Raw genomic sequence first — 23,318 nt, 5'->3', positions numbered from 1 at the left:
CCTGTTATATGCATCATTGTGCACTTGACACCGAAACAGGACAAGTTGAAATCTGCAGAGATTTTGAAGCAACCCTTCCAGTTTATTCTCCCAATGACTGCTGATATCGAAATATTCGTATTTAACTGTTCTTCCCTTTCAGGTGTCAGTCTGGTTGAACAATTGTACAATATGTTGTTCTCATGTACAAAACACTTATTTTCTTTCAAAACCATTCACAAACCTGTGCATGTATTTTTCTTAAACACGTATATATACATTAACAACTACATTGAAAAAAGCTTGACACTTGCGTTTAATATATTATGTCTACCTGCTTGAAATGACATTTGCGTACATTAGCTGTTTGGCAGCTTATGATACAACAGTGACTTCCTGTTTAAATAGTTGATCACTTTTGATTGGATGACGCAACAGATGTTTTCTTTTGTTGAGACATTTGTAATGTTTTGACTCTCTACATTTCTTAAGTTTTACTGGTCCGAACCAAGCACAACTGAGACAACTTTATTACATGGGTAGCATTTGGGTATTTTAGTGTAAGCGACATCTTTCACCACTTTCTCTCTAGGTCGTCCTCAGACGAGCCCTCCATCATTGCTTCCAGTCATCCCGATTCTCCATACATCTGGCCAGTTCATTGGTACTTTGCGCTCCTGCATCCTTCTTGAGTATATCCACGTATGTTAGTGTAGGACGTCCTCGAGACCGATGACCATGATTTGGTTCCCATAGTACCAATTTTCTGGCTGGCAGCTCTTGGTGTCTTTGGCAGTGTCCCGCCAGTCTCATTCTTCTAGAAGCTACTTTCTCGCTAACCCTTGGTATTCCCTCATACAGGATACTGTTGGTAACATGAGTACTCTTGCTGATGTTAAGTACTGTACGCAGCATCCTGGTGTAGCACCCGTCTAGAGACTTCTGCAATGTTGGCTTCAGGGACCAGCATTCGCTGCCGTAGAGGAGTACAGACTCTACCGTTGCGTAGAAGAAGCTGAGTTTGATTTGACGGGGGAGGTTAGAGTTCCAAACACAGGTCATTCCGTTCAGGGCCCTCCATGCGAGTGCCTTCCTCACCTTTAGGTCCTGCTCGGTTGAGTTGACCCATGAGCCCTTTGGCTTGAGGTATTAACAATGATAACACCAATCCCCCTGTGTTTTTCTTCCCATCCATTATGTCCCTTCACATTATCCAGGAGTGATTGTCTTGGCGTTTGTCCTGTGCTGGCTTCCCTTCCACGTGGGTCGGACCATTTTCTCTCTGTCTCAGAGCACCGGTGCCGACAGCCAGGAGGCTTACTCTGACTCAAACGAGATGAACACAGTTTCTGATAGCACAGACGGAGGTATCAACACAAACGCTGTCAATGAACCCATTAACTTCAAGACCTTCTCCGAGACCGCAAAGATGACGACACACGGTCACCCAGAGAGAGATGACATGTTCTGTGACAAATGTGCGAAGAACAAAGTCGAAATCAAAATTCAATCAGCGTTAAATTCACATACGAGTTTCAACACTGACACAAGCACCAACACACTATATAACGTGCAGGACTACAGAACACCTTCCACCGTAGGCACAAACACATACACCGAGTCACCCACCCAGCTATATAACGATCAAACAAATGATTACACACCCTTCAACTATACATATACAGACCCTGACACAAACCTGTATTTTTTGTACTACCTGTCTCAGTATTTCAACCTGGTGTCCTCTGTCCTCTTCTACCTCAGTGCCGCTGTCAACCCTTTGCTATACAACCTTATGTCTGCCAGATACAGACAAGCTGTACACAGCCTAATACACACACACTCTCACACGCAGTCACACCGCCTGCGTTCATTCACGATTCGGCACTCCACCACCACTTTGTAAGGGCAAATCCCCTCAGTCCCCGCTCATCCCTACGTCACCACATTAATGCACTGCGGTCTTCAAGCATTGAGTTATCTAGCATCATCTCAGATCCATAAGTGTGATAAAACATGATAAAAACCATCAAAACAGACATTGGGAAGGATTTGTACCTGCTCCGCCATTGTAGGCGCATAAACATTCACCCATCTGTTGCTCTGGCATGCACCGGCAGTGAGACCATGAGTGGTTTGTAGAGTTCTCTCTTGTGATTGGATAAAAATTTCGGGATCCTCCAACAAGTTTATTTGCCGATTACATGCAGAGCAGCTGACTGAAAGTTCGGCTTTATGAAACGCGCACATTATGTAAGTGATCACTGTATGAATAAAGCAATTTAACACTTATATTAACATAAATAAACCGCTTACTTCACCTTTAACTGTTTACCAACATCACTGATGTAACAGGCCTCAGCATATATGAATAACTTTCTTTTTGCCCATATTTTTTTCATTACAAGACCTGTGAATGAACTTGGAACAACAGCATTGTCCCATTTTCCCATTTTTTAATATGTTGGTGGTATTGCTACCCTGCTATTTAAATCTTGGCCTTCAAAGCACAGCTGCAATTTTGACATGTCAAGCACAGGTGTGACTTGTGGCACTTTTCCAATACATGGCACTGTACTCACCTTTGGTATAGGATGACCCTGCCTGGGGAAGGCTTTGATAGTATGGAGAGATGATTAGCCTCTCTCAAAAATCGGAAAGAATTAGCCTCTTTACATGTCTGTGTTAACTACTCGTAAACCTAATCCCAAAAATCTGTAAACCTCTGCAGTGCTGTGTGCAGTCACCGTGGTTTACGTAAAGCTAGCTGTTGATGGTCACTTGAATAGAACAGAGCCATCATTAATGTGTTTAGTGACCGCTGTGCTTTTTCTATTATATGAAAAGTTGAAATGTCTGTTATGCCTATCCCCTCATAGTGTGATGGAATGAAACGTGAACAAGCATATTCTTAGTGTATATAGCATGTCAATATTGTACTAAACTATGAGGGGGGGAAATGCGATTTGTATTGCAGTTCAGTGAGAATCTTATGTCTTTTCTTTTGAAGCAGGGCTAACTTAGTTTGAGAACATGTGTATATGTGTATTTCAAATTAAGTACTTTTCACAATATGTTTATTTACAAAGAATAAATTGTATGTGTAATTAAATTTAATAGCGAAACAGTGGTCTGCTCTAAATATGTTCACACCCACACACACAAAGAGAGAGAGAGAGAGAGAGAGAGAGATTAGGGCTACCCTTTTGATTCATGTAGTTTCATAAAGGCTGATGTGTTTTGATGTTATAGACAGTATATAATATATATATAACCACACGTGTCCTGGTGTTTCAGATAGTGATATAAATGCCTTTATCTGATTCACAGTTGAGCTTTTATCACCTCTGTGAAGAACGTTGTGTTCTCCCCCATGTTAGTGTCTCTGTAGGCAATGCTCCAGAATGGATTTGCCGGCGTTAGGTGGACAGAACGGTCTCAGGCTCAGGGACAATTGATTTGATTGTGCCAGTAACACATGCCATTTCTTCCATGAGATGAGATCAGGTCAGGTCCAGAAATCAACATAAACCTCCGTTTGATCAGTGTCTTAGTTGATGGACAACATTCATCATATTTTTTGTTGTAACTGTACCCTTTTCAAAATGCATTGATCTACCATATGTGTTAAATGTGTTGCTTAAGTATTGTTACAAATGACTCTGAGGTGTATATTTTTTCCTGTTAATTTTGATGAATTTGTATTTGTTTGTAATGGTATTTATGTAAAACGCTTTGCATTGGCTTGTGTCTTTTGTTGAAAGTTGTAGGTGTAGCAACGTAGCAGCCCTAATTAACTTCTCTGAACATAGTGCTCTTGAATGCAGCCCGAAAATGGTCCATTCCCCAATCAAGGCCCTTACATGTTATCGTGTGAAATGGCTGAACTGAACCTAATGTTAATACTCTCTTAACTAAACAAAGTAACCCTAATGTAACCCCAGTTTTAACTTAAGTTAAAAAAAATAAAGGATGAAAGTTTTGTCTAGAATTGCTGTATGGTAAACAAATTAGACCAAGTTATCATACTGGTGTTTGCTTTGCATTCTTAATGTGTCACTATCCTTTAATTTAACTCAACATACCTTCACTTTTCTTTTAAACTCAACATCAGACACAGCTACACACTGACGTCTATAACCGTTACTATGGAGGACTGTATCTGACATAACTAAAAGTAAGTAAATAAACAAAACTCAATACATGAATGTACTGTATAGCCTACCATTTTAATGCACCAAAGATTAAATAAAAATTGGAAAATGTAGGCATCTATAAATGTTTAAACGGACATAAACTGACATTTCTTTAAAAAAATTATCTGAATTTAATTACCTTTTTTCTGCCTTTTTTTATTTTCACACTTAATTTTCCTCTCTATTTAGTAGGCCTATTAATCCATTTTAAATGTATTTATTTATTCATGCATTGATGTATATTCATTTCCATTTATTTTGCATTTTTGTTCCTCTTTTCTTTGCTAACCATATTTATTTTTGTGTTTTCTTCCTGACGCAAATTAGGGGGTCAGTAATTCAGAGTGTTTCATGGTGTCAGCCCTGTGTAAATATATTGTTGGATTTAGATGGATTTAGATCATTTATTGCGTCATGTATGTATTTTTAAATGTTTGATTAGGCCTATGTCAGTTATTGTCCTCCACACAAAACAGTTAAAAGCAATTGAATAAATAAGGAAGCAGTCTGGAATGGCATTAATTTTAAACTCTCTGGTACGCCTTCCGAACCAGTAGGTGGCACTGATGTTTCTAAAGTGCTGATGACCAAACTCCGTCAAAAAACATAGTTGAGGAAGAACTATCCCGCCTTTGGATTGGTCCAGGCGGTCTCGCCATTAGGGAAGTATCAGCAGGACAAGATGGCATTGAGAGCTTCTTTGAGGAGCAAGAGCCACTTATCAGGTATGCCTGCATTTGTTAGCGCGCGTAGGCACATTGTAAAGAGGCGGTTTTATTGTATGCGTCGATGTTTGACAATTATTCAGAATTAATTAATTAAAGGCCACAGTCTGTTAGCATTGCAGAAACTGGGACAAAGGTCACATAGCCTACTAACTGCTGGGCTCCTTCCTTCAAACATTAGCTTGCTTAGCCAAAGTTCATTTTGGGTCATTCCAATGTCCCCAGGGTTTAATGTTCTCATATGGCAACAAATGATGATGTCATATTTGCTTTTGCGGATAAATTACAGTTGTAAAGTAGGCCTAAGCAACACTGGCTTGATATGATACATTCCTGATGTGTTACCCTAATAAAATAATGTCTCGTATGAGGCTAATGATGTGTTAATTTTACCAGATAACTCCTTTCTATTTCCGCTCGGTTAAGTAGCCTAATGTTATGCAGAAGAGAAAAAAATACAATAAATCACAGTCTTTAAATAGCGGACTATGCCTTTTCAGTCCACCTCATACTATTTTTTTCCCCCGACATAAGATGACACTTATCATCACAGCACTGATATCACGTAATGGCTAATTCGAATTGATTTAAACAGCCAGCGTGTACAAAAAGAACTCAGGCTAGTGTGTCCCTGTTTGTTACATTTTGACAATACTATTTTGATAGTGGAGACTTAATGTGGCTAGTTTGTCATTTTGGATTTTCTGATATGAAGAAATTAGGAACCTTCAATATGTAAACCAACAAGATGTTGAGTGATGAATTTTGAATGAAGTGGATATGAAAGACATTTTTTACCATCTGCGATAACGTGTGTGTGTGTGTGTGTGTGTGTGTGTGTGTGTGTGTGTGTGTGTGTGTGTGTGTGTGTGTGTGTGTGTGTGTGTGTGTGTGTGTGTGTGTGTGTGTGTGTGTGTGTGTGTGTGTGTGTGTGTGTGTGTGTGTGTGTGTGTGTGTGTGTGTGTGCAGGGTTTCTTTCCCAGTGGTCCTCCTGCAGCAGTCATGGCAGAGTGTGTGTGTCTCCAGTCCTTGTCGCTCAGCGGAGGAACAACTCCACGTCTCCTAAGGTCAAAGTGGATTTTGACCAAAGCACAGGTAGACAATTTTTTCCCAACATACTCCCTACATAATGCAGTGTGTCTGAAACCAGGGCTTTAAACTGGCATGTCAAGGAGTTTCACTTATTCAGCCAAAATTTCACAAACTGAAAAAAAAAAACGCATATTGAAATGTCAAAGGTTAAAAAGGATCTCTGTATTTTGGTAGGTGTGGCGGTGATGAGCATGCAGAGTCCGCCAGTCAACAGCCTCAGTTTAGACTTTCTCACGGAGTTCTGCATCAGCGTGGAGAAGCTTGAGATGGACAAGAGCTGCAGAGGGCTCATCCTCACCTCGGTACAGTACAGCGTCATTGGTTACCTTTGTGCTTTAAAGGGGTAGTTCGGAATTTTGGACATAGGGCCTGATTCCCAAGTTAGCCTTGGTGTTATTTATCATTGGAAACAGTTTTCAACACATTTCATTCAGTCCCTCTAGTTGCAGAGTTGGCTCGTGCTAGGCTAGCGCACGGCAATGGGGAAAAACTAGCCTGCTACTAAAACAGTCTTACCCACTCCACAGTACACCCGAGGCAAATCAATTATAACGCCAGACTAAAGACTATGTTTTTTTTTTTTTTTACTGCTGCGGTGCATGAAGGTTTCTAAATGTGACAGGTCTGTGTGTGTTGCTTTCAATACAGAGCCTGCCCAAGGTGTTCTCCGCCGGCCTGGACATCATGGAGATGTACGGAAAGAGTCCTGAACGCTGTGGAGAGTTCTGGAAGGCCGTTCAGGAGATGTGGCTAAAACTCTACAGCTCCAACATGGTCACTATAGCTGCCATCAATGTACGTATAAAAAAAACAACCTTAAAAAACTCTGAAGTTAGCCTATTTACCGAAAGTCAATGGGGTTTGAAGAACAGAGAATTCGTCAAAATCAGAATAGCCCTCCTCACTACCTGGACGCTCCTTTCCACAGGGATCCAGTCCCGCTGGTGGCTGCCTGATGTCTATAGCGTGTGACTACAGGATAATGGCAGACAACCCGCGTTACAGCATCGGCCTCAATGAGACTCAGCTTGGCATCGTAGCGCCTTTTTGGTAAGGGATTTAGAAGCAATGCAACACCCGTGCAGTTAGCATACAGTCAAACAATCACCTCCACTGTTTCACTTGGTTGACTGAGTTGAACAACTGCTGCTGTCCACAGGTTCAAGGACACCATGATTAACACAGTGGGCCACCGCACCACTGAGGTAGCCCTGGAGCTGGGGCTGCTCTACAACCCTGCAGAGGCCCTGAAGATAGGACTTGTTGACCAGCTTGTCCCCCAAGATGAGGTCCTCACCACAGCCACACAGAGCATGACTAAATGGTTGGCTATTCCAGGTAGATGACTATGCTTTATATCACCTCTTTTAAAAATAGGAAGTTTATGGGATGGATGGATGGATTGATTGATAGAATGTTTATTAATATGTCAGCATCCTAAACATCAATGATAATCGAATCAAATAATTGGCCTGTCCAGAAAACGCTGTGTGCTAACTGTTCATCTCTTGACAATCTCAGACCACGCCAGACAGCTCACCAAGTCCATGATGAGGAAGCCCACCATCGACAAGCTCATGGCCAACAGAGAGGCCGACGTCCAACATTTTGTAAACTTCATCACCAAAGACTCCATTCAGAAGTCGCTGCGCATGTATCTAGAAATGCTTAAGAAGAGGAGAGGCTAGAGGAGACAGGGTAAACAAAATGTGAAACGACAAAACTTATACCTGATCGTGCACGTAAGAGACTGTGACACTAGTTTCCTTCCTGTGTCACATGCTCCTTTGTGCTAAGATCCTTAAATACAGCTCATATTCATAACCGTGTTCAGCCAGCAAAACAATATGAATAACGTAAAGCTGTGACATTCTCTCCCTCACCACACCAATGACAAACAACAATTTGTATCCCAATTGCTGAGTGATTTAACAAATGAGTGTAGAACTTTGTAATTATATTGAGATTATTACTGTAAATAATGATCTTGATTTAGAGGCCACATTCACACTTTACAAACCAACCATGAGTCCTTCATTTGGAGTTAAAACAGGTGTTAGACAGTTTTACACGTTTTGCTTATAATGTTTGCCCAGACCAACACACTATTTAATCTTTTAGTTACACGTTAGTTCAGGCGTTCTTGCGTTTTTCCTAAAAAGCTAAACGAATACCCTTAAGAAATCCAAAGCTTGACAGAACTGCTGTGTGTTCTAAGCTATTATTGACATACAGTATGACAATTGCCACTGGGGGGAAGGTCAATTATTGTATTTAAAGTGCCTAGCCTTACTGTACCTTCAAGAACTCTTTTAAAAACTAATGAATGTCAGCTGTTAGGTGTATTTGCATAGCCCACAGTGGGCAAAGCCTTTTTGCCATCACAAACCGACATATCTACATTCAGTTTTTCCATTTGTTTCATGGCTATTTCCGAAAAAATTGGCGTATTTATGTGGTCAGTGGATTGATAAGTGTGATTAAAGAAAGTAAAAAAAATCACATTGTTATGCGTAGTCATAATTTTTTGGCAACACTTAAAAATAGACACAAGCATCATCTCGTCTCGTTTAGAAATAGTGTTTTCTTTCAGACCCAGGTATGATGATTGCAGATGACTTAAGTTTTATGTGCCAAGATTATCCATTCTAATGAAATGTTTGTCTAGTAATGCATTCCAAGGAGCAGAATGCACTTGAGGTTGCTGCTTCAAACGTTGAAAATATGACAAATATCAGAACGATGGTCTCGGTTACTCTGGATAAACATTGCTCTTGTGTTTAGTAGAAAGTGGAGTAACATTCTTGTAATGCTGCCCGCCATGAATAGCATTTTAATTTTTAATTTTTTTACAAATTTTAAGTGTTACTTTGTTTGGTCTTTAAACTAGATACTTTCTTTAACAATGTATGTTCCTATATTGTGTGGTAGGGTACAATTTAATACACAACAATGTGGCATTTGGAAGGAGTGCACACAGCCCAGATGCCTGCAAATAAATTAAAAAGATTAGCGTTACAGTTAATCTCATAGTTATGTTTACAATAGGTTTTTTTTTTTTCCTCGCCCCTGTTCCAAGAAAAAAGTTTTGCAATTCAATTATTTGGCAAAATTTGTTTATTTTGGTCTAGTTCCATGGGGGTTACAACCCCCCCCCCCCCCCCCCCCCCCCCCCCCCCACTGAACAATCACATTTCATGTCCAGCCTGCAGGCCATGTAGAACAGTTGAGGGAGCCATGGATTCAGGCGGCAGCAGGAGCCTTGACAATCAAGTTCACTTCCACGGGGAAATGGTCACTGACTGCGTACGCCTGTGAGACATAGAGCAAAGATTGTAGAACGTAGGATCAATATTCTCCTCTAACTCTTCACCACTAAAATAAATAAACAATATCCCAAAATGTCCAACTGTTCCGGTGTCTTGTTGACAGTTTGTTGGACCTCTGCCTACAACAATAACAACAGTGATGTCACAATGCACTGACCACACCCCCTGAGTACAGTCCTTCATCACTGCTGCAAGGTGAAAACATGGCCGGTGTTAATTGCTCTTTATTCTACTAAATTATTCTTTATGAAGGGAAATATCAAGGAGCATTTAAACTTGAGTTATTTTTTTTACCAGACTTTGGCTGAGACTCATGTCCGCCATGTAGTCATAGACCTCGGCACTGCCGCGCACCACTCCCTCCATCATGTCAGTAGTGACCACAATCCTGCAAAAACAGGAAGAGGGATGGAATTAAATAGTGTGTGTGTGTGTGTGTGTGTGTGTGTGTGTGTGTGTGTGTGTGTGTGTGTGTGTGTGTGAGAGAGAGTGTGAATGAGTGTGTGTGTATGATTGTGTACCTGTCGTAAGGGCAGTCGGAGTTTGACACCGTTGTGTCGGCGTCGTTGGTGATCAGCCAATGGAAGCTCTTGTCGGTGAAGAGGCGGATCTTTCGCCAATCAGAGCGTCTCACATAACTGCAACCTGCGTTGAAGTCACCCAGCAGCAGAATGTCCTGTATGAGAAAGGGAGAGTGCAATGGTTTAACCACTCTGATCCCCATCTATCCATCCATCCATCCATCTATCTATATATCCACCCATATATCTATCTATCTATCTATCTATCTATCTATCTATCTATCTATCTATCTATCTATCTATCTATCTATCTATCTATCTATCTATCTATCTATCTATCTATCTATCTATCTATCTATCTATCTATCTATCTATCTATCTATCTATCTATCTATCTATCTATCTATCTATCTCTATCTGTCTGTCTGTCTGAATGTCTGTCTGTCTATCTATCTTACTAATTGTATATCTATCAGTCTGTGTCTGTCTGTGTGTCACTGTCTATCTAACTATCTTTGCACATTTTCCCCCTAAATAATAATTAAGAGAATTTTACATTGGTGTTCCAGCGGTTGCGGACATCAGCCACCACATCATAGAGAGCATTGACTTCCACCACAGCAGAGTCTGGAGAGGTGTGCTGTGGGATCAGGACAAATTTCTCCAAAGCTGGAACATATAGGAAGGGAGGAAGGAGGAGTGAATGGGTGAGATTCATGACAAACTGTAAGGCTTGGACTCACCATTGCCAGTTGTACTCTCGGGTAGGATGGCCTGCTTTGTCCACTCGTAGGCTCAGTCACTACTGCACATTTATTTACAAGGCAATACTTGGTGTGCTACCTAGCTATGTATGCTCCCTTATCATGCGAAAAAGTGCTGGTCCACACTTTTTACGTTCGCAGGACTTGGTGTTGCTTTCGGTCCCCAATGTACGGACAGAACAGGGTAAAAAGGCTTTTGTGTACTCTGCCCCCACTGTGTGGAATACGCTGCAGAAAGACCTAGGACTTGTTGAATTAATTTTGTTGAATGCCTCTAAGTCAAAAATGAAGGAAATTGAGCTAGACTCTCTAAGATGTCAGTGTTTTTAATAGGTTTTTTTCCTGGTTACAGAAATGGGTCTATTTAGGATTGTTGCAGTGTGAATTGATTTGCTTTATTTTTTAGTGATATTTTAATTTTGTCCCTGTGTGTTTTGTCTGTAACTGTTTGTCTGTAACTGTGGTTCATTGTGCTGCTGCCTGTCTTGGCCAGGTCACCTTTGAAAAATAGATTTTTAATCTCAATAGGTTATTTTCCTGGTTAAATAAAGGTTAAATAAAAAATGGCAACAAGTTATTACTACATTTCAAATGTTAGCAGGACAGGACTGTTTGGCTGCGACATCCTCTATGGTAGTAAGTCAACCATTTTTAAAGTGGCATCAGTTCTCACGTGATGACCTACTATGTACATTATGAGCAACACTCATCATTTACCGGTGTATTTGGAGGAGAACATGACGACAAAGGGCTCTCTGCTGAAGATGTCTGTCCTGTCGTTGTAGGTGTAGTTTTTAACCACGGACACAGTCTGCTCCCTGAACAGGAAAGATACACATTTTTACTTATGATACTTTTACATCAGTAGGATCTTTAAAGGTGCTACGAGAAAACTTTTAAATATTTCTGTAACAGTCACTTTTTTCCTCTGGTGATCATGAATGACATATAACAGCAAACATGACCATCAATGCAAAGAATTATATTTTTTATAATTTTCTTAATGCCTTTGTCATGGATACACTCACCCAGGAACAATAGCTGGTATGGTAAAAACACTACTGCTTTTGTCCAAAGGGGGTGCAAGAATGAATCCAAACTGAAAGTCCCTCAGAGCACCTTTAATGCTCTACATCAGGGGTGGGCAATTAATTTCCCCAAAGGGCCACATCAGAATCAGGGACTTTTGTGGAGGGCCGGACCAAAAGGCTCAACTCAATTCTGGTCAATATTAGTCGTATCTTTTTATAAAAAGAAGTAAAGTATATGGTTTTGATAAGCTGCAGTAAATGATATGGCAAAGAAAAAGCCATAAAAAGCATTGAAAATTATACCACTTAATCAACATTTACCATAGCAATTGTGAACAAAATGTGCAAGAAGCAGGGGAACCTTGGCCATACTTCCCAACATAGAGACCTGTTATTCCGAAACCAAAGTGTGGGGTTTGGGGTTCACCCGAAGAAAATTTAATATCAGACAAGTGAACGTACAAGCAGGTTGTCTGTCTGATATTATCGCCCCCCTGCCCCTTCCCCGAGCACCGATCCCCGAGTGCGGAGGTTGACTGTGTAGCTTGCTCTGAGTCACTTTTTTTCAGCGCGCAGCGCACGGCAGTGCACTTAAACAGCGCACATACAAGCTTCTTCTCCTTTTTTTGAATTGCGACACCCAGTGAAGAGTAAGCTGCATGCGCAAAATATAAACTCGCCCTCAAAATAAAAGCAATGCCGTTGTATTCCATGCATGATTTAAACTTATTTACGTTTGATTCTTAATTTTCCATTGACCTCACGCGGGCCAATCAGAGACAGCCAGCGGGCCGGATGTGGCCCACGGGCCACACAATGCCCAGGTCTGCTCTACATGCTATTTTACTTGTATTTATTTATACAAGAATTGGATCTTATAGTGATCAGAGGAAAGAGAAAGACGAAAATAAAGCTCTAAAAAAGAGAAATATTTCCGTTTTTGGTTTGCTGATGTGGGGCTGGTTTTTCCTTTGTGCGTACCTGTAGAGGAAGAGATATCTCTCCTTATAGGTCGTGCGACCCAGACGCTCACTGACGACGTGACGGTACCTGAACAGATTGTTACCTCTGGGAAAACACACACACACACAGACATATATTTATACAGTGAAAGACATTGTTTTTATAATTTATCGTAAATCATAATGAGCTACATGACTCAATATTATTCTACAAACTTCACCACATTGTGTGTGTGTGTGTGTGTGTGTAATGATGCAGTGTATTCTCTAATTGAGGTGTGCGGGTAGTCTCACTTGTTGACATGCGCCATGAGTCTTTTGGTTGCAGACAAATCGTAGTCTCTGACCTCCTGGATGAGTATGACGTCATAGCGGTGGACAATCTGAAAACCAAAAATCAACAAATAGTCACGTTATTCTTTTTCCCAGCATAAATACACAGTCTGTGTCCATTATTGTTCATTATTATTGGTCTGTGTCCATTATGGTACATTTAGTGAAGGGGCACTCCACTAACTTTACACATAAAAGCTCACTGGTCAATGGGAAGTACTTGTCAGCCTGTGCACAGTTGTAGAATGACTCCTGTGTCTATGGAGGAGAATAATGTCCTCTGGGTTATAAACTGGGGACATGGGATTTGAGAGTCATGGGCATTTACCATGCAAGGAGGGTCTGAAGAAATTCTCAAATGTTTAATGATGCATTGTGGGAAATGTAGGCTCTGGTTTTTGCAGCTTGACCTATAAGGACTTAAATTGAAAGCAGCCTATTCTCTATGGAGGTGAAACACAAGCATAGCTGGAGTGCCCCTCTGCACAATACAATATTCAAACTAAAGTTGATCCATTATTATATTTCCTAATGTGCTACCAACCTATTTCAATGGAAGGGATGCCAAATATCCGTCATGCATATCTCCTTTATTTCAAATATTAGGTATTTGTGATGAGATACAGTCTAATAAAACATAAACAATGGATGCATGAATTCAGTTTCAGACCGTGCTGATGATGTTCATCAGAGTTGCGTCGGAGGACTTCTTGTCTCCAAATGACTTGATGTTGAAGGCACCAATCAGCAGAGAGGAGGACAGATGCAGCAGGGCCAAAAGCAGCCCCAGAGCACATAGCAAACGCATCCTGCACAACAGAGGTTAAGACAAAAAACCTTTTAAAAAAACACCACTAACGACATGACTGTTACAGCAATTTAGAATTAGAATCCCAAATCTTGATTATTTGACACAGAGACAGTTAGCGTGGTGTAATAGTATTTGACTTTAAAGAGAAATGGAATGAAATATGTCACGCTAAACGACAGAGGTGTGTAGTATATTGTTTTTAACAATTCCTCCATATTACTTGTGCTGTTTTTATGTGTGTAAAGAAGAGTCAAGAGGTGCATATCTACCTGCTTTTTGTGAGTCTCAGCGGTTGGAGAAGTTGGACCTGTTACAAGCAGAGAACAGAGCCTTTGCTTGTGTGGAAGGGCTACAGGCAGATTTTCTGATCGCATTGACCGATAGTGTCTCTCGTAAGGTTTTTATTTACCTGTAAGAACATGTGACCAGGTCTGGCTGGGGAGGGGTGGAGAGAGGAAGTGTGTTGTGTGATGGAGGTCCTCAGTGCAAAGGAATTTTTGTTCATTAGGGCTTGTTAATATTGATATGAATGATTACTAATACACCTATTGCCTGTCTTTTGGTTCTCCCTCCTACAAGGTAAAACTGTTAACAGAGTTTAATTTGCCTTATAGATTGTATAATATTTTAATGCTTAATTAAAAAATGTAATTCATGCTTTCTGCTGTGAACTTTGTCCCTGTCAACTTAACAGCCCCAAAGATTTTGGCTAACTTGCTCATTTTCTCACAAGGAGAGGAGTCAGGATGGCCTTGAGGAGAAAAGAGACTCCCTATATTTTCCAATGCAGATAAGAAAAACATTTGCTGATAATATTCTGGGAACAGTGTAATTAAAAGTCATCCCTTCTCCTATTGCCAGGTATAACCTTACACACAAACCTAGTGTGTTCGCATACACATTGTTCATACATAAAGGCTTGTGCTGTTCATTTTGTGGTCTCAATTCATGTATGTACCCTTGCTTAAGCTCGCAAGTAAAAATCTACCAGACTTTGAAAATGCCTGACTCATCTCTTTATTTAAAACACTTGGGTTTTTGATAAGAGAATTCCTGTAACAAAAACACATGGGCCAACATGGATTAAGCCATTGTACTTTCAATGGACAATCACCATTCAAAATGTTATTTAGTCCAGGACTAGGCCTAATCTACAGTGGAGGAAATAAGTATTTGATCCCTCACTGATTTTGTAAGTTTGCACACTTACAATGAAATGAACGGTCTATAATTTTAATGCTAGGCTTATTTTAACAGTGATAGACAGAATATCAAAAAGAAAATCCAGAAAATCACATAAAAAAATATATAAATTATTTTGCATTTCATTGAGTGAAATAAGTATTTGATCCCCTATCAAAACATTGCTTAGTACTTGGTGGAGAAACCCTTGTTGGCAACTACAGAGGTCAGGCGTGTCTTGTAGTTGATGACCAGGTTCGCACACAGCTCAGGAGGATATTTGGACCACACCTCTTTGCAGATCCTCTCCTAATCTTTAAGGTTTTGAGGCTGTCACTTGAGCTCCCTCCACAGATCTATTGGATTAAGGTCCGGAGACTGGATAGGCCACTCCATGACCTTAATGTGTTTCTTATTGAGCCACTCCCTTGTTGCCTTTGCTGTATTTTTAGGGTCATTGACGTGCTGGAAGACCCATCCATGACCCATTTTTACAGACCTGGCTGAGAGAAAGAGGTTGTCACCTAGTATTTCATGGTACATGGCCCCATCCATATTTCCTTTGATGCAGTGAAGTCCACCTGTCCCCTTAGCAGATAAACACCCCCAAAGCATAATGCTTCAACCTCCATGCTTGACTTTGGGGATGGTGTTCTTGGGGTCATAGTCAGAATTCCTCTTCCTCCAAGCATCGCGAGTGACTATGATACCAAATAACTTGATTTTGTTCTAATCTGACCACATCACCTTCTCCCAAGCATTCTCTGAGTTGTTCAGGTGGCAAACTTCAGACAGTTCTGTACATGTCCCTTCATGAGCAGGGGGACCTTACGGGCACTACAGGATTTCAATCCATTACGGCATAGTGTGTTACCAATGGTTTTCTTGGTGACTGTGGTCCCAGCTGCTTTGGGATCATAAACAGGCTCCTCCCGTGTAGATCTGGGCTGATCCCTCACCTTTCTCATGATCATTGATACCCCACGAGGTGAGATCTTGCATTGAGCCCCAGACAGAGGGAGATTGATGGTCAATTTGTGTTTCTTTCATTTTCGAAAAATCGCACCAACAGTTGTCTCCTTCTCACCCAGCTTCTCACCAATGGTCTTGTAGTCTGTTCCGGCCTTGTGCAGGTCTACAATCTTGTCCCTGATGTCCTCAGAGAGCTCTTTGGTCTTGCCCATGATGGAGATGTTGGAGTTTGATTGATTGACTCTGTGGACAGGTGTATTTTATACAGGTAACAACTTAGAGACAGGTGTGTTTTATACAGGAAACTAGTTGAGATTAGGAATACTTTTTTAAAGCATGAGGACTAATCTGTGGGAGCCAGAATTCTTTATGGTTGGTAGGGGATCAAATACTTATTTCACTCAATGAAATGCAAAATTATTTATATCTTTTTTCTAATGTGATTTTCTGGATTTTCTTTTTTATATTCTGCCTATCACTGTTAAAAGAAACCTAGCTTGAAAATGATAGACCGCTCATTTCTTTGTAAGGGGGCAAATTTACAAAATCGGTGAGGGATCAAATACTTATTCCCTCCACTGTATGTCTGAGAAACTGGCCCATTGTAGCCTATGTTACTTTAGGAGTAGCATTTACATATAGGCCTAATACTTTTCTAATGTCAGTGTTTAAAATTGTACTACACAGTAGGCTATAATGTTTATTAACTTCTCATTCTTATATTATTGTTGGATTTGTATTGTTGGCTTTAACTTGTGGCACTAAGCACATATAGGCCCTATGTGCTTATATTGTTGGAAACCACAAGTTAGCCATCTTAGGGGCAAAATAGCCAGGAGTAGGCTATTTCAATACTTTGGAAATCTGTAACCCAGGGTTACATAACACCTTTTAATTTAATCAGAATTTAATCAAAACCCAGTAGAATAGTTGTTACTTGTCAGAGGGAAATACATGGTTTGTGTATATTGTCGCTTTAAATAGTGACACAAAAAGTGATAGACATATATAAGAGAAAAGTATTGCAAATATGTGCATTTATTTTATGGTTTTCTGATTTAATATGGTGTGATTTGTTTAATCACCTGCCAATTAAAGTAATCGCATGGCAACTGTTTGGCTCAGTAGCCAATAAGAAATTAGACCCTCCTCTTCTAACCGTCAGTAGACGGCAGCTACCGCGCTACGGTGATTCATCCTTTTCGGGACGAGCCACAGAGAGAAAGACCGTCAGCAACTATTTTTAAACAGTTGGCTACACAAAACAGAGATCCCCCCCTCACTAAAAGTCCCGGAGAGCCCGCACATCGATTTCGAAACCATTGGTGAGTCTCCAGGTGTAAAAATTAGATTTAGAATTGTGTTTTTAGTGTGGTAAATAACACGCTAACTAGACGCTACTAGCTGCTAACTAGCCGCGGCTAACGCTGTTTGCTAACGTTCTAGCATAGCACGCAGTGACACTGCACTTGGCGTGCCGTGACTGAGCTAGGGGAGGGGATGTGAGGCCCGTTGCTGGGGCTGCGGTCTGCTGGCCGGACTGTAGGTTTAGCGGTGGGTTGAGCATTTCTTCCACTGTGATGCTGCTGGCTGTGTTTATTTGCCTTATGGTGAAAAACAATATGAGCTGTAAAGCTGTGAGTTAAAGGTGCTAGCTTTGAAATGATAAATTCTTCTAGTGACCAATCTATAGCTTGCTGAGTATATAACAGAATGAAAATACAATTTAAATGGGTTTTTGGAGTGTTTTATTTGAACAGATTTAAATAGAGAGTTAAAAGTGTCAATCATTTATGTTTTACACTGTGTTAAGTTACCTAGAATATGATATGACTTATAGAAAAGTGACTGAAATGTATAATTAGATAGACAGACTACTAATTAGTCTTTTGGCTTTGTTGTCAAGGCCGGGTTTTTTGTGTGGATCGAAAAAAAAATAATATTGAAACCCTGGAACGTCTGCATCCTTCTCGCCCTCCCTGGAGTCCCGCAGCGGTGTGCAGACTGGCGAGCTACCCCATCAGAGCGACCCTTTTGGACCCAGAATAAGGCAACTTCTTTCTTCAGCATTGTAGTGACCAGAGTCGAGGTGTGGGGAAACACTTACAAAGGTAAATTGCACCCCTTGGAGATTCTTCAAAAAAAGGCAATAAGAATTATATACCAAGCCAATTACAGGGCACACACTAATAACTTCTTTATTGAAGGTAGAATTCTCAAATTACGTGACGTGGTAAATTACCACACTGTACAAATGATTTACAAGGCTTCAAAAAAAGCCTTCCTGTCAGTTTACAAGTAATGTTTGAAGAAAGAGGAGTTTCGCATGATTTAAGAAGAAAAAGAAAATTCACTGAGAAAAATATACGGACCACACTTAAATCATTTTCGATTTCTGTAAAGGGTATTAAATTATGGAATGAACTTGATGAAGATGTCACAGGGAGTTGCAGTTTGCGCAATTTAAAAAAAAAAATATGTCTCAAATTATGGAAAATTACAGACTGAAAGCTGAGCACATTGGGCTTACTAATAAGCTGAGCACAAGGTGAATGTCACTATCATAACATTATTGTAACGAATAATAGAGGTCAGCAGACAGACTTGTATGGTTTTGAATACTTTTGCAGATGTGTCAATGAATAATGAGAATGGAAATTGACTGTGTATTGGACTGCAGCTGCTTAACAAAAAAAAATTGCAAAATCATCAAAAACAAAACAACAACAAAATTGTGTTTTTTCTTTTTTCTTTTTCTGTAACAGTAAATGTGTATCTGTGTATATGAATCTGAATCTGATGAAAATGGGGGCGGGACCTGATAAGCCTTTGGCTTCTTCCGTTACCCTTCGGACAACACAAAGTATGATGTGAAAGAGATAATTGTGTATTGTGTGGAATTGTCCGAAAGAATAATAAATAAAATAAAATATAATAACATTTTTAAAAACTAAACATTTTCTACATGGTTTTCTATTCTTATTTGGAGCAACTGTAACAAGCCGAATTTCCTGCCTGGGGATCAATAAAGTATTTTTGATTCTGACTCGGTTAGTAAAATGCTGGTTATCCAGCCAGAAATCTCAGAAAGAAAGATAATTTTACTTATTGCTATGTCTTTCAGAAGCCAAATATACACGTTTTCTCTCAAACAAACTGTATGGACCATTGTATTGGACATAGTTAAAGCAGGTGTAAAACGTGTAAACAGTGTGTAGAGTGCACACCATCTGTAGACACATCGTAGGTACATCCAGGTAGGGCTGGCCCGAATACCATTTTTCAGGCTCCGAATATTCGTTGGTTTTTCCGAACGAATATCCGGATATTCGGTCCAGAAAAACACACCATCAAAAACAACATTAATAAAAAAAAAATTAAAAAAAACGTTAATAATCCCCATATACTCCCTGGAACCGATTTTGACAATATCTGCATATTATTTTGTTGAAGATTTAATAGCTTTTGAACGTTAATTAAGTTAATTAAATTGGCCTAAGTAAGTTGGAGTTCCTTACTTTTTCCCCGTGGACGCGAACAGCTGTCCAAATCAGCTGTCCTCTCTGCGATCTCAGCCCTTACGTAACGGGAGCTTTTCAATTCATCCTGGAATGTGCATCTTTGTTTTCAGGGAATTTGTACAATAAATCCATAACAAGTACCGAATTATTGATTGTCTTTTGTGTCCATATTATATCCATTATATTGACCGGGTATTGCCAAGACGTTCACGCTCTGCAGCAAGCCAGTCACAGTTTATGGGTGCGGTGCTGTAGGCTACGTAAACATACAGCTAAGCTAAGGTTAGCATTTAGCTAAGCATTACTTTTCCTCCCGAGATCCCGCTAATGTTGTGTTATAAAGTTAAGGGAAACAAGTTATCTATTCTTCCTCCACCTCTCTCGCTTCTCTGCTTGGTGTCGCTTATAGTTTGCAACCCTCGCTCTGGTAACGTCACGTAGCATACAGCTGGTGTATCACCGTGTATCACCGGCTTTGAAAACTTTCAGCAGCCAACTAGGTCAAAGTTCAAAGGTGGTTCTGCCGTTCCAAATGGATCCAGTAGATGGCACCATTGTATAATGCGAGACCTACTGGACAATCAAGTCGCCCAGTTACAACAACAATCACACCAGTCATTACATTTTCTCAACATTTTTTTATTTATTGAACAAACAAGTAAGAACAAACATAACATTATTAAGTATAGGAAAACGAATAGGCAGGCTATGGCTTCAAATAAAAGTATATCCTAAACAAAAAAATAAATAGATCAATATAATGTCTGACAGACATTAAAAATTAAATTAAATTAAATTAAATTACAGTAGTTGGAAATGAATGCTCATGTTAAAACAAATTGACATTGTCACCATAAAAAAAAACAATCAGACAATATCAAAAAATAAAAGTCTATAGGCCTACCCATCAGTTTCTGTCCAAAAATAAGCTATAAATAAAAACAGCCCTACAGTCTAAAAAATAACCCTGTAATGTTGGTGGCTTCAGAAATTAAACAAAAAACACAGGCCTGATGTCAGGCAACAACTTTCTCTTAATCAGCTATTTATCTCTTGAAGAATCAGCTATTTATCTCAAAGTTTTTACTTCACACACGCTTCAGGTTGTGGGCCAGGAACACAAGTGTGTCAACATTTTCTGGCAGAAGTGCATTTCTGGTTTTATTTACAATGTACCCTGCCTTGGAAAAGATTCTTTCCGACGGCGTTGAGGTAGCTGGTATGCAAAGGCAGTGTTTGGCTGCCAATGCAAGTTTAGGGTAGCGGTCTGAATTATTTTTCCACCATGCAAGTGGGCCGGAGCTGAACTTGCTTTTGTCGCTCAAATATTGCTCCATTTCCTGCTTTGCACTGTCGCTGTCATCGATATCCTCCTTCTCCTCGTCATCATCAGACAGCAGCATGGCTATCTCCCTTTCCTTCCCAGTCTTCATTTTCTTCTGTGGTGATGCGGCTGCCGTTTCTTCTTCTGAGTTGTCCTCTGCAAGGGCCTGCCCTTCGTCTGCAACCTCCAGGCCGGCTGTTCTTTGGTGCAGATGTCTTGCCAATTGAACAACCTCAATGTACACTAGATCCTTTTTCTCGTCATCCAGGAACTTGAGGCTCTTGAATCGTGGATCAAGTGCTGCTGAGATGAGGTAAACACTGTTGGGCTCCAACTTGGCCAGTTTCCACCTTGTGTCGATCTCATTGACAAGTGTGCTTTTGAGTGCTCTGATTGCAGGGCTGTCAGCATCCAGTGGTGTCAGGTGACGCTTTTTAATATTGGTGAGCATCGGCACGACAGATGAAAGGGACACATTTTCCTCACGTGACAGCAGTTCGGTTAGAGTGATTAATGGCCCCAACACTTCGGCAGTATCCTGGGCCAGATTCCACTGGTCTGATGTCAGGTCCAGGGTTCGGTCACCTTTCTTTGTGACGATGGGGTCAGACAGCACTGCTGTCACTGGCCATCTCTGCTCTACCAGCCTTTCCAGCATGGAATGTGTGGAATTCCACCGTGTTGACACATCCTGAATGAGCTTGTGCTCAATTACATTTTGTTGCTTTTGCTTTTCATTCAGGGCTGCGGTTGCTTTTGCACTTTTTCTAAAGTGACTGACCAGATTCCTGCCAGCGCTCACTGTCCGTCGTATCTGATCCTGCTTTACAGCTGTGTTCACGCACAGCTGCAGTGTGTGTCCAGAACAACGCACTCCCTGGACTTTTCCCCACTTCTCCGGCTGTTTGCGCAGAGTTTCTGTACACAGCGTCATGTTGCTCGCGTTGTCATGAACAATGGCTACTCTTTTAAAATTGGGGATTTCAAAGGAGTCAACCACCTCTCCAAGCCGGTGTGCAATATTTTCTCCTGTGTGGCTTTCCTCCATCTCTTTTGTTTCCAGCACATACGCCTGGAGCTCCCAGTCTGCATTAATGAAATGCGCAGTGACTGCCATGTATGCCTCCATACCGATCGAAGTCCAAATGTCTGTTGTGAAACTGACTGCTGTAGTACTAGCAATCTGTGCTAACACTTGGCCCCTCAGTTTGTTGTGCTTAAGTGTGAGGGCTTCTGAGATAGTTGAACGTTTGGGGATGGTGTATCCAGGCTCCAACAACGTAACTAATCTTTTGAAACCCTCGCCTTCGATTATGTTGATGGGCCTCATGTCCATGGCTACAAATTCTACCACTTTGTCTGTTATATCTCTCTTTCTTTTGTCGGAGATTGGCTTCTCAAACTCAAGGGTCCTCTGGGTAGCTTTTGTGGTCGATGTCGATGGTTGCGACGATGTCCGAGCCTGAGGATGGACCTATGAGATGATAATAATTTGTTAGGAAATTCTAATTAAAGTATACAGTATAGGATTATTAAATATGTATTAATGAGCCCTAACCCATTTTTGAGCATAGTTGGTTTGCCTGGAGTTAATATCTAATAAAGCAGTATAAAAAAATTCTAGACTATCTGGGCTATAGTATATGTGCAGCAGTGATGTGATGTCATTGTTATAATAGGCCTAATAAGCATTTTACTAAATTTGTATTTTCCAATTTTATTTTCTCTAAAGTATACACATTTACCCTCTCACAATGATGGACTCTCCCAAAGGGTCATTTTATCACATTTAGCATCAAAGCTAACTGAATCAACTATCAAACATGTATTAATTAAGGACATAGGACATTCTTGGATCTAAGGGTGGGTTTATTTATTGCATAAAGACCCCGAAAATAAGCACAAGTTCCAAGCTGGATAAAAAAGCTTCTGTAAGGACTACAATCGCATAGGGACTTTAAGCAACGACGGTTGAGAGGACGGCTACGGCGGTCGAGTAGAATTTTGAGCATTCGAGAATTTATGTCATCACCTCCTATCGCTGTAGTCAGAGCGAGTCAGAGCCGCCCGTAGTCCGTCTGTTTACAACGGCAGAATGGGTTTTTGACGTTGTGAGCGCTACACCAACTGCAGCAAGTAGCCGGTCTAAGTGTTGCTAGGTGATAGTGGAGCCCGTTGGAATCTTTCCCTGGCGCCGTAGCCGTCCCTAAAACACCGCTGCTTAAAGTCCCTAATGGCGGCAACGGAACCACACGGCCGTTAGCTTCACGCAGCCGACAACGGCATGTTTTTACTACTTACGGGTCAAAAGTTATTTAATAATTTATTAACCTACACACGTGTGCTGCCCTGTACAGTAGCGCGGGCTCATATAGTTTTAGTTATCAAGCTATTAAAAGTTTTTTTCAAGGCTGTGTCAACAAATAAGCTAGTTAGGCCACATCTGCATAATAGGCTACTTACATGTTTGAGGTGATTCTTCAAAGTTGTCGTTCCTCCATGATATGCCAATTTTCGGTCGCAAATTTGGCACTGAGCATGCTGTCGATCATTGGACAATTGGAAATGTTCCCAAA

The 23,318-nt window shown here is 40.6% G+C and overlaps 3 protein-coding genes across 3 annotated transcripts; 1 reads left to right on the top strand and 2 right to left on the bottom strand.

Annotated features, from left to right (window-relative positions):
• The first annotated feature begins 4,816 nt into the window (after positions 1-4,816).
• Positions 4,817-8,867, top strand: eci1 (enoyl-CoA delta isomerase 1). The gene is made up of 7 exons (XM_080043825.1): positions 4,817-4,900; positions 5,870-5,995; positions 6,167-6,294; positions 6,641-6,787; positions 6,921-7,042; positions 7,152-7,330; positions 7,514-8,867. The coding sequence occupies exons 1-7, from the start codon at positions 4,858-4,860 to the stop codon at positions 7,678-7,680; spliced, it is 912 nt and encodes a 303-aa protein (XP_079899951.1). The 5' UTR covers positions 4,817-4,857; the 3' UTR covers positions 7,681-8,867.
• Positions 8,868-9,235: 368 nt separating this feature from the next.
• On the bottom strand, positions 9,236-13,740 carry LOC307263448 (deoxyribonuclease-1-like; the record flags this gene model as incomplete). Its single annotated transcript, XM_080044596.1, has 8 exons — positions 9,236-9,304; positions 9,616-9,709; positions 9,843-9,997; positions 10,399-10,511; positions 11,324-11,424; positions 12,619-12,705; positions 12,894-12,982; positions 13,603-13,740. 8 exons carry the CDS (start codon positions 13,738-13,740, stop codon positions 9,236-9,238), a joined length of 846 nt encoding a protein of 281 aa, XP_079900722.1.
• A 6,766-nt stretch (positions 13,741-20,506) lies between these two features.
• On the bottom strand, positions 20,507-22,078 carry LOC307263447 (E3 SUMO-protein ligase ZBED1-like; the record flags this gene model as incomplete). Its single annotated transcript, XM_080044595.1, has 1 exon — positions 20,507-22,078. The coding sequence occupies one exon, from the start codon at positions 22,076-22,078 to the stop codon at positions 20,507-20,509; it is 1,572 nt and encodes a 523-aa protein (XP_079900721.1).
• Positions 22,079-23,318: the final 1,240 nt, after the last annotated feature.

This window comes from Ammodytes marinus (genome assembly GCF_949987685.1).
Source record: "Ammodytes marinus genome assembly, chromosome: 16".
Lineage (NCBI taxonomy): Eukaryota > Metazoa > Chordata > Actinopteri > Uranoscopiformes > Ammodytidae > Ammodytes > Ammodytes marinus.
This window is presented reverse-complemented; position numbering and strand designations above follow the sequence as displayed.

Coding starts and splice junctions, on each gene's coding strand:
- eci1 (XM_080043825.1), top strand. CDS start 4,858: ATGGCATTGAGAGCTTCTTTGAGGAGCAAGAGCCACTTATCAG. Junction 4,901..5,869: donor GAGCAAGAGCCACTTATCAG/GTATGCCTGCAT, acceptor GTGTGTGTGCAG/GGTTTCTTTCCCAGTGGTCC. Junction 6,295..6,640: donor GAGGGCTCATCCTCACCTCG/GTACAGTACAGC, acceptor CTTTCAATACAG/AGCCTGCCCAAGGTGTTCTC.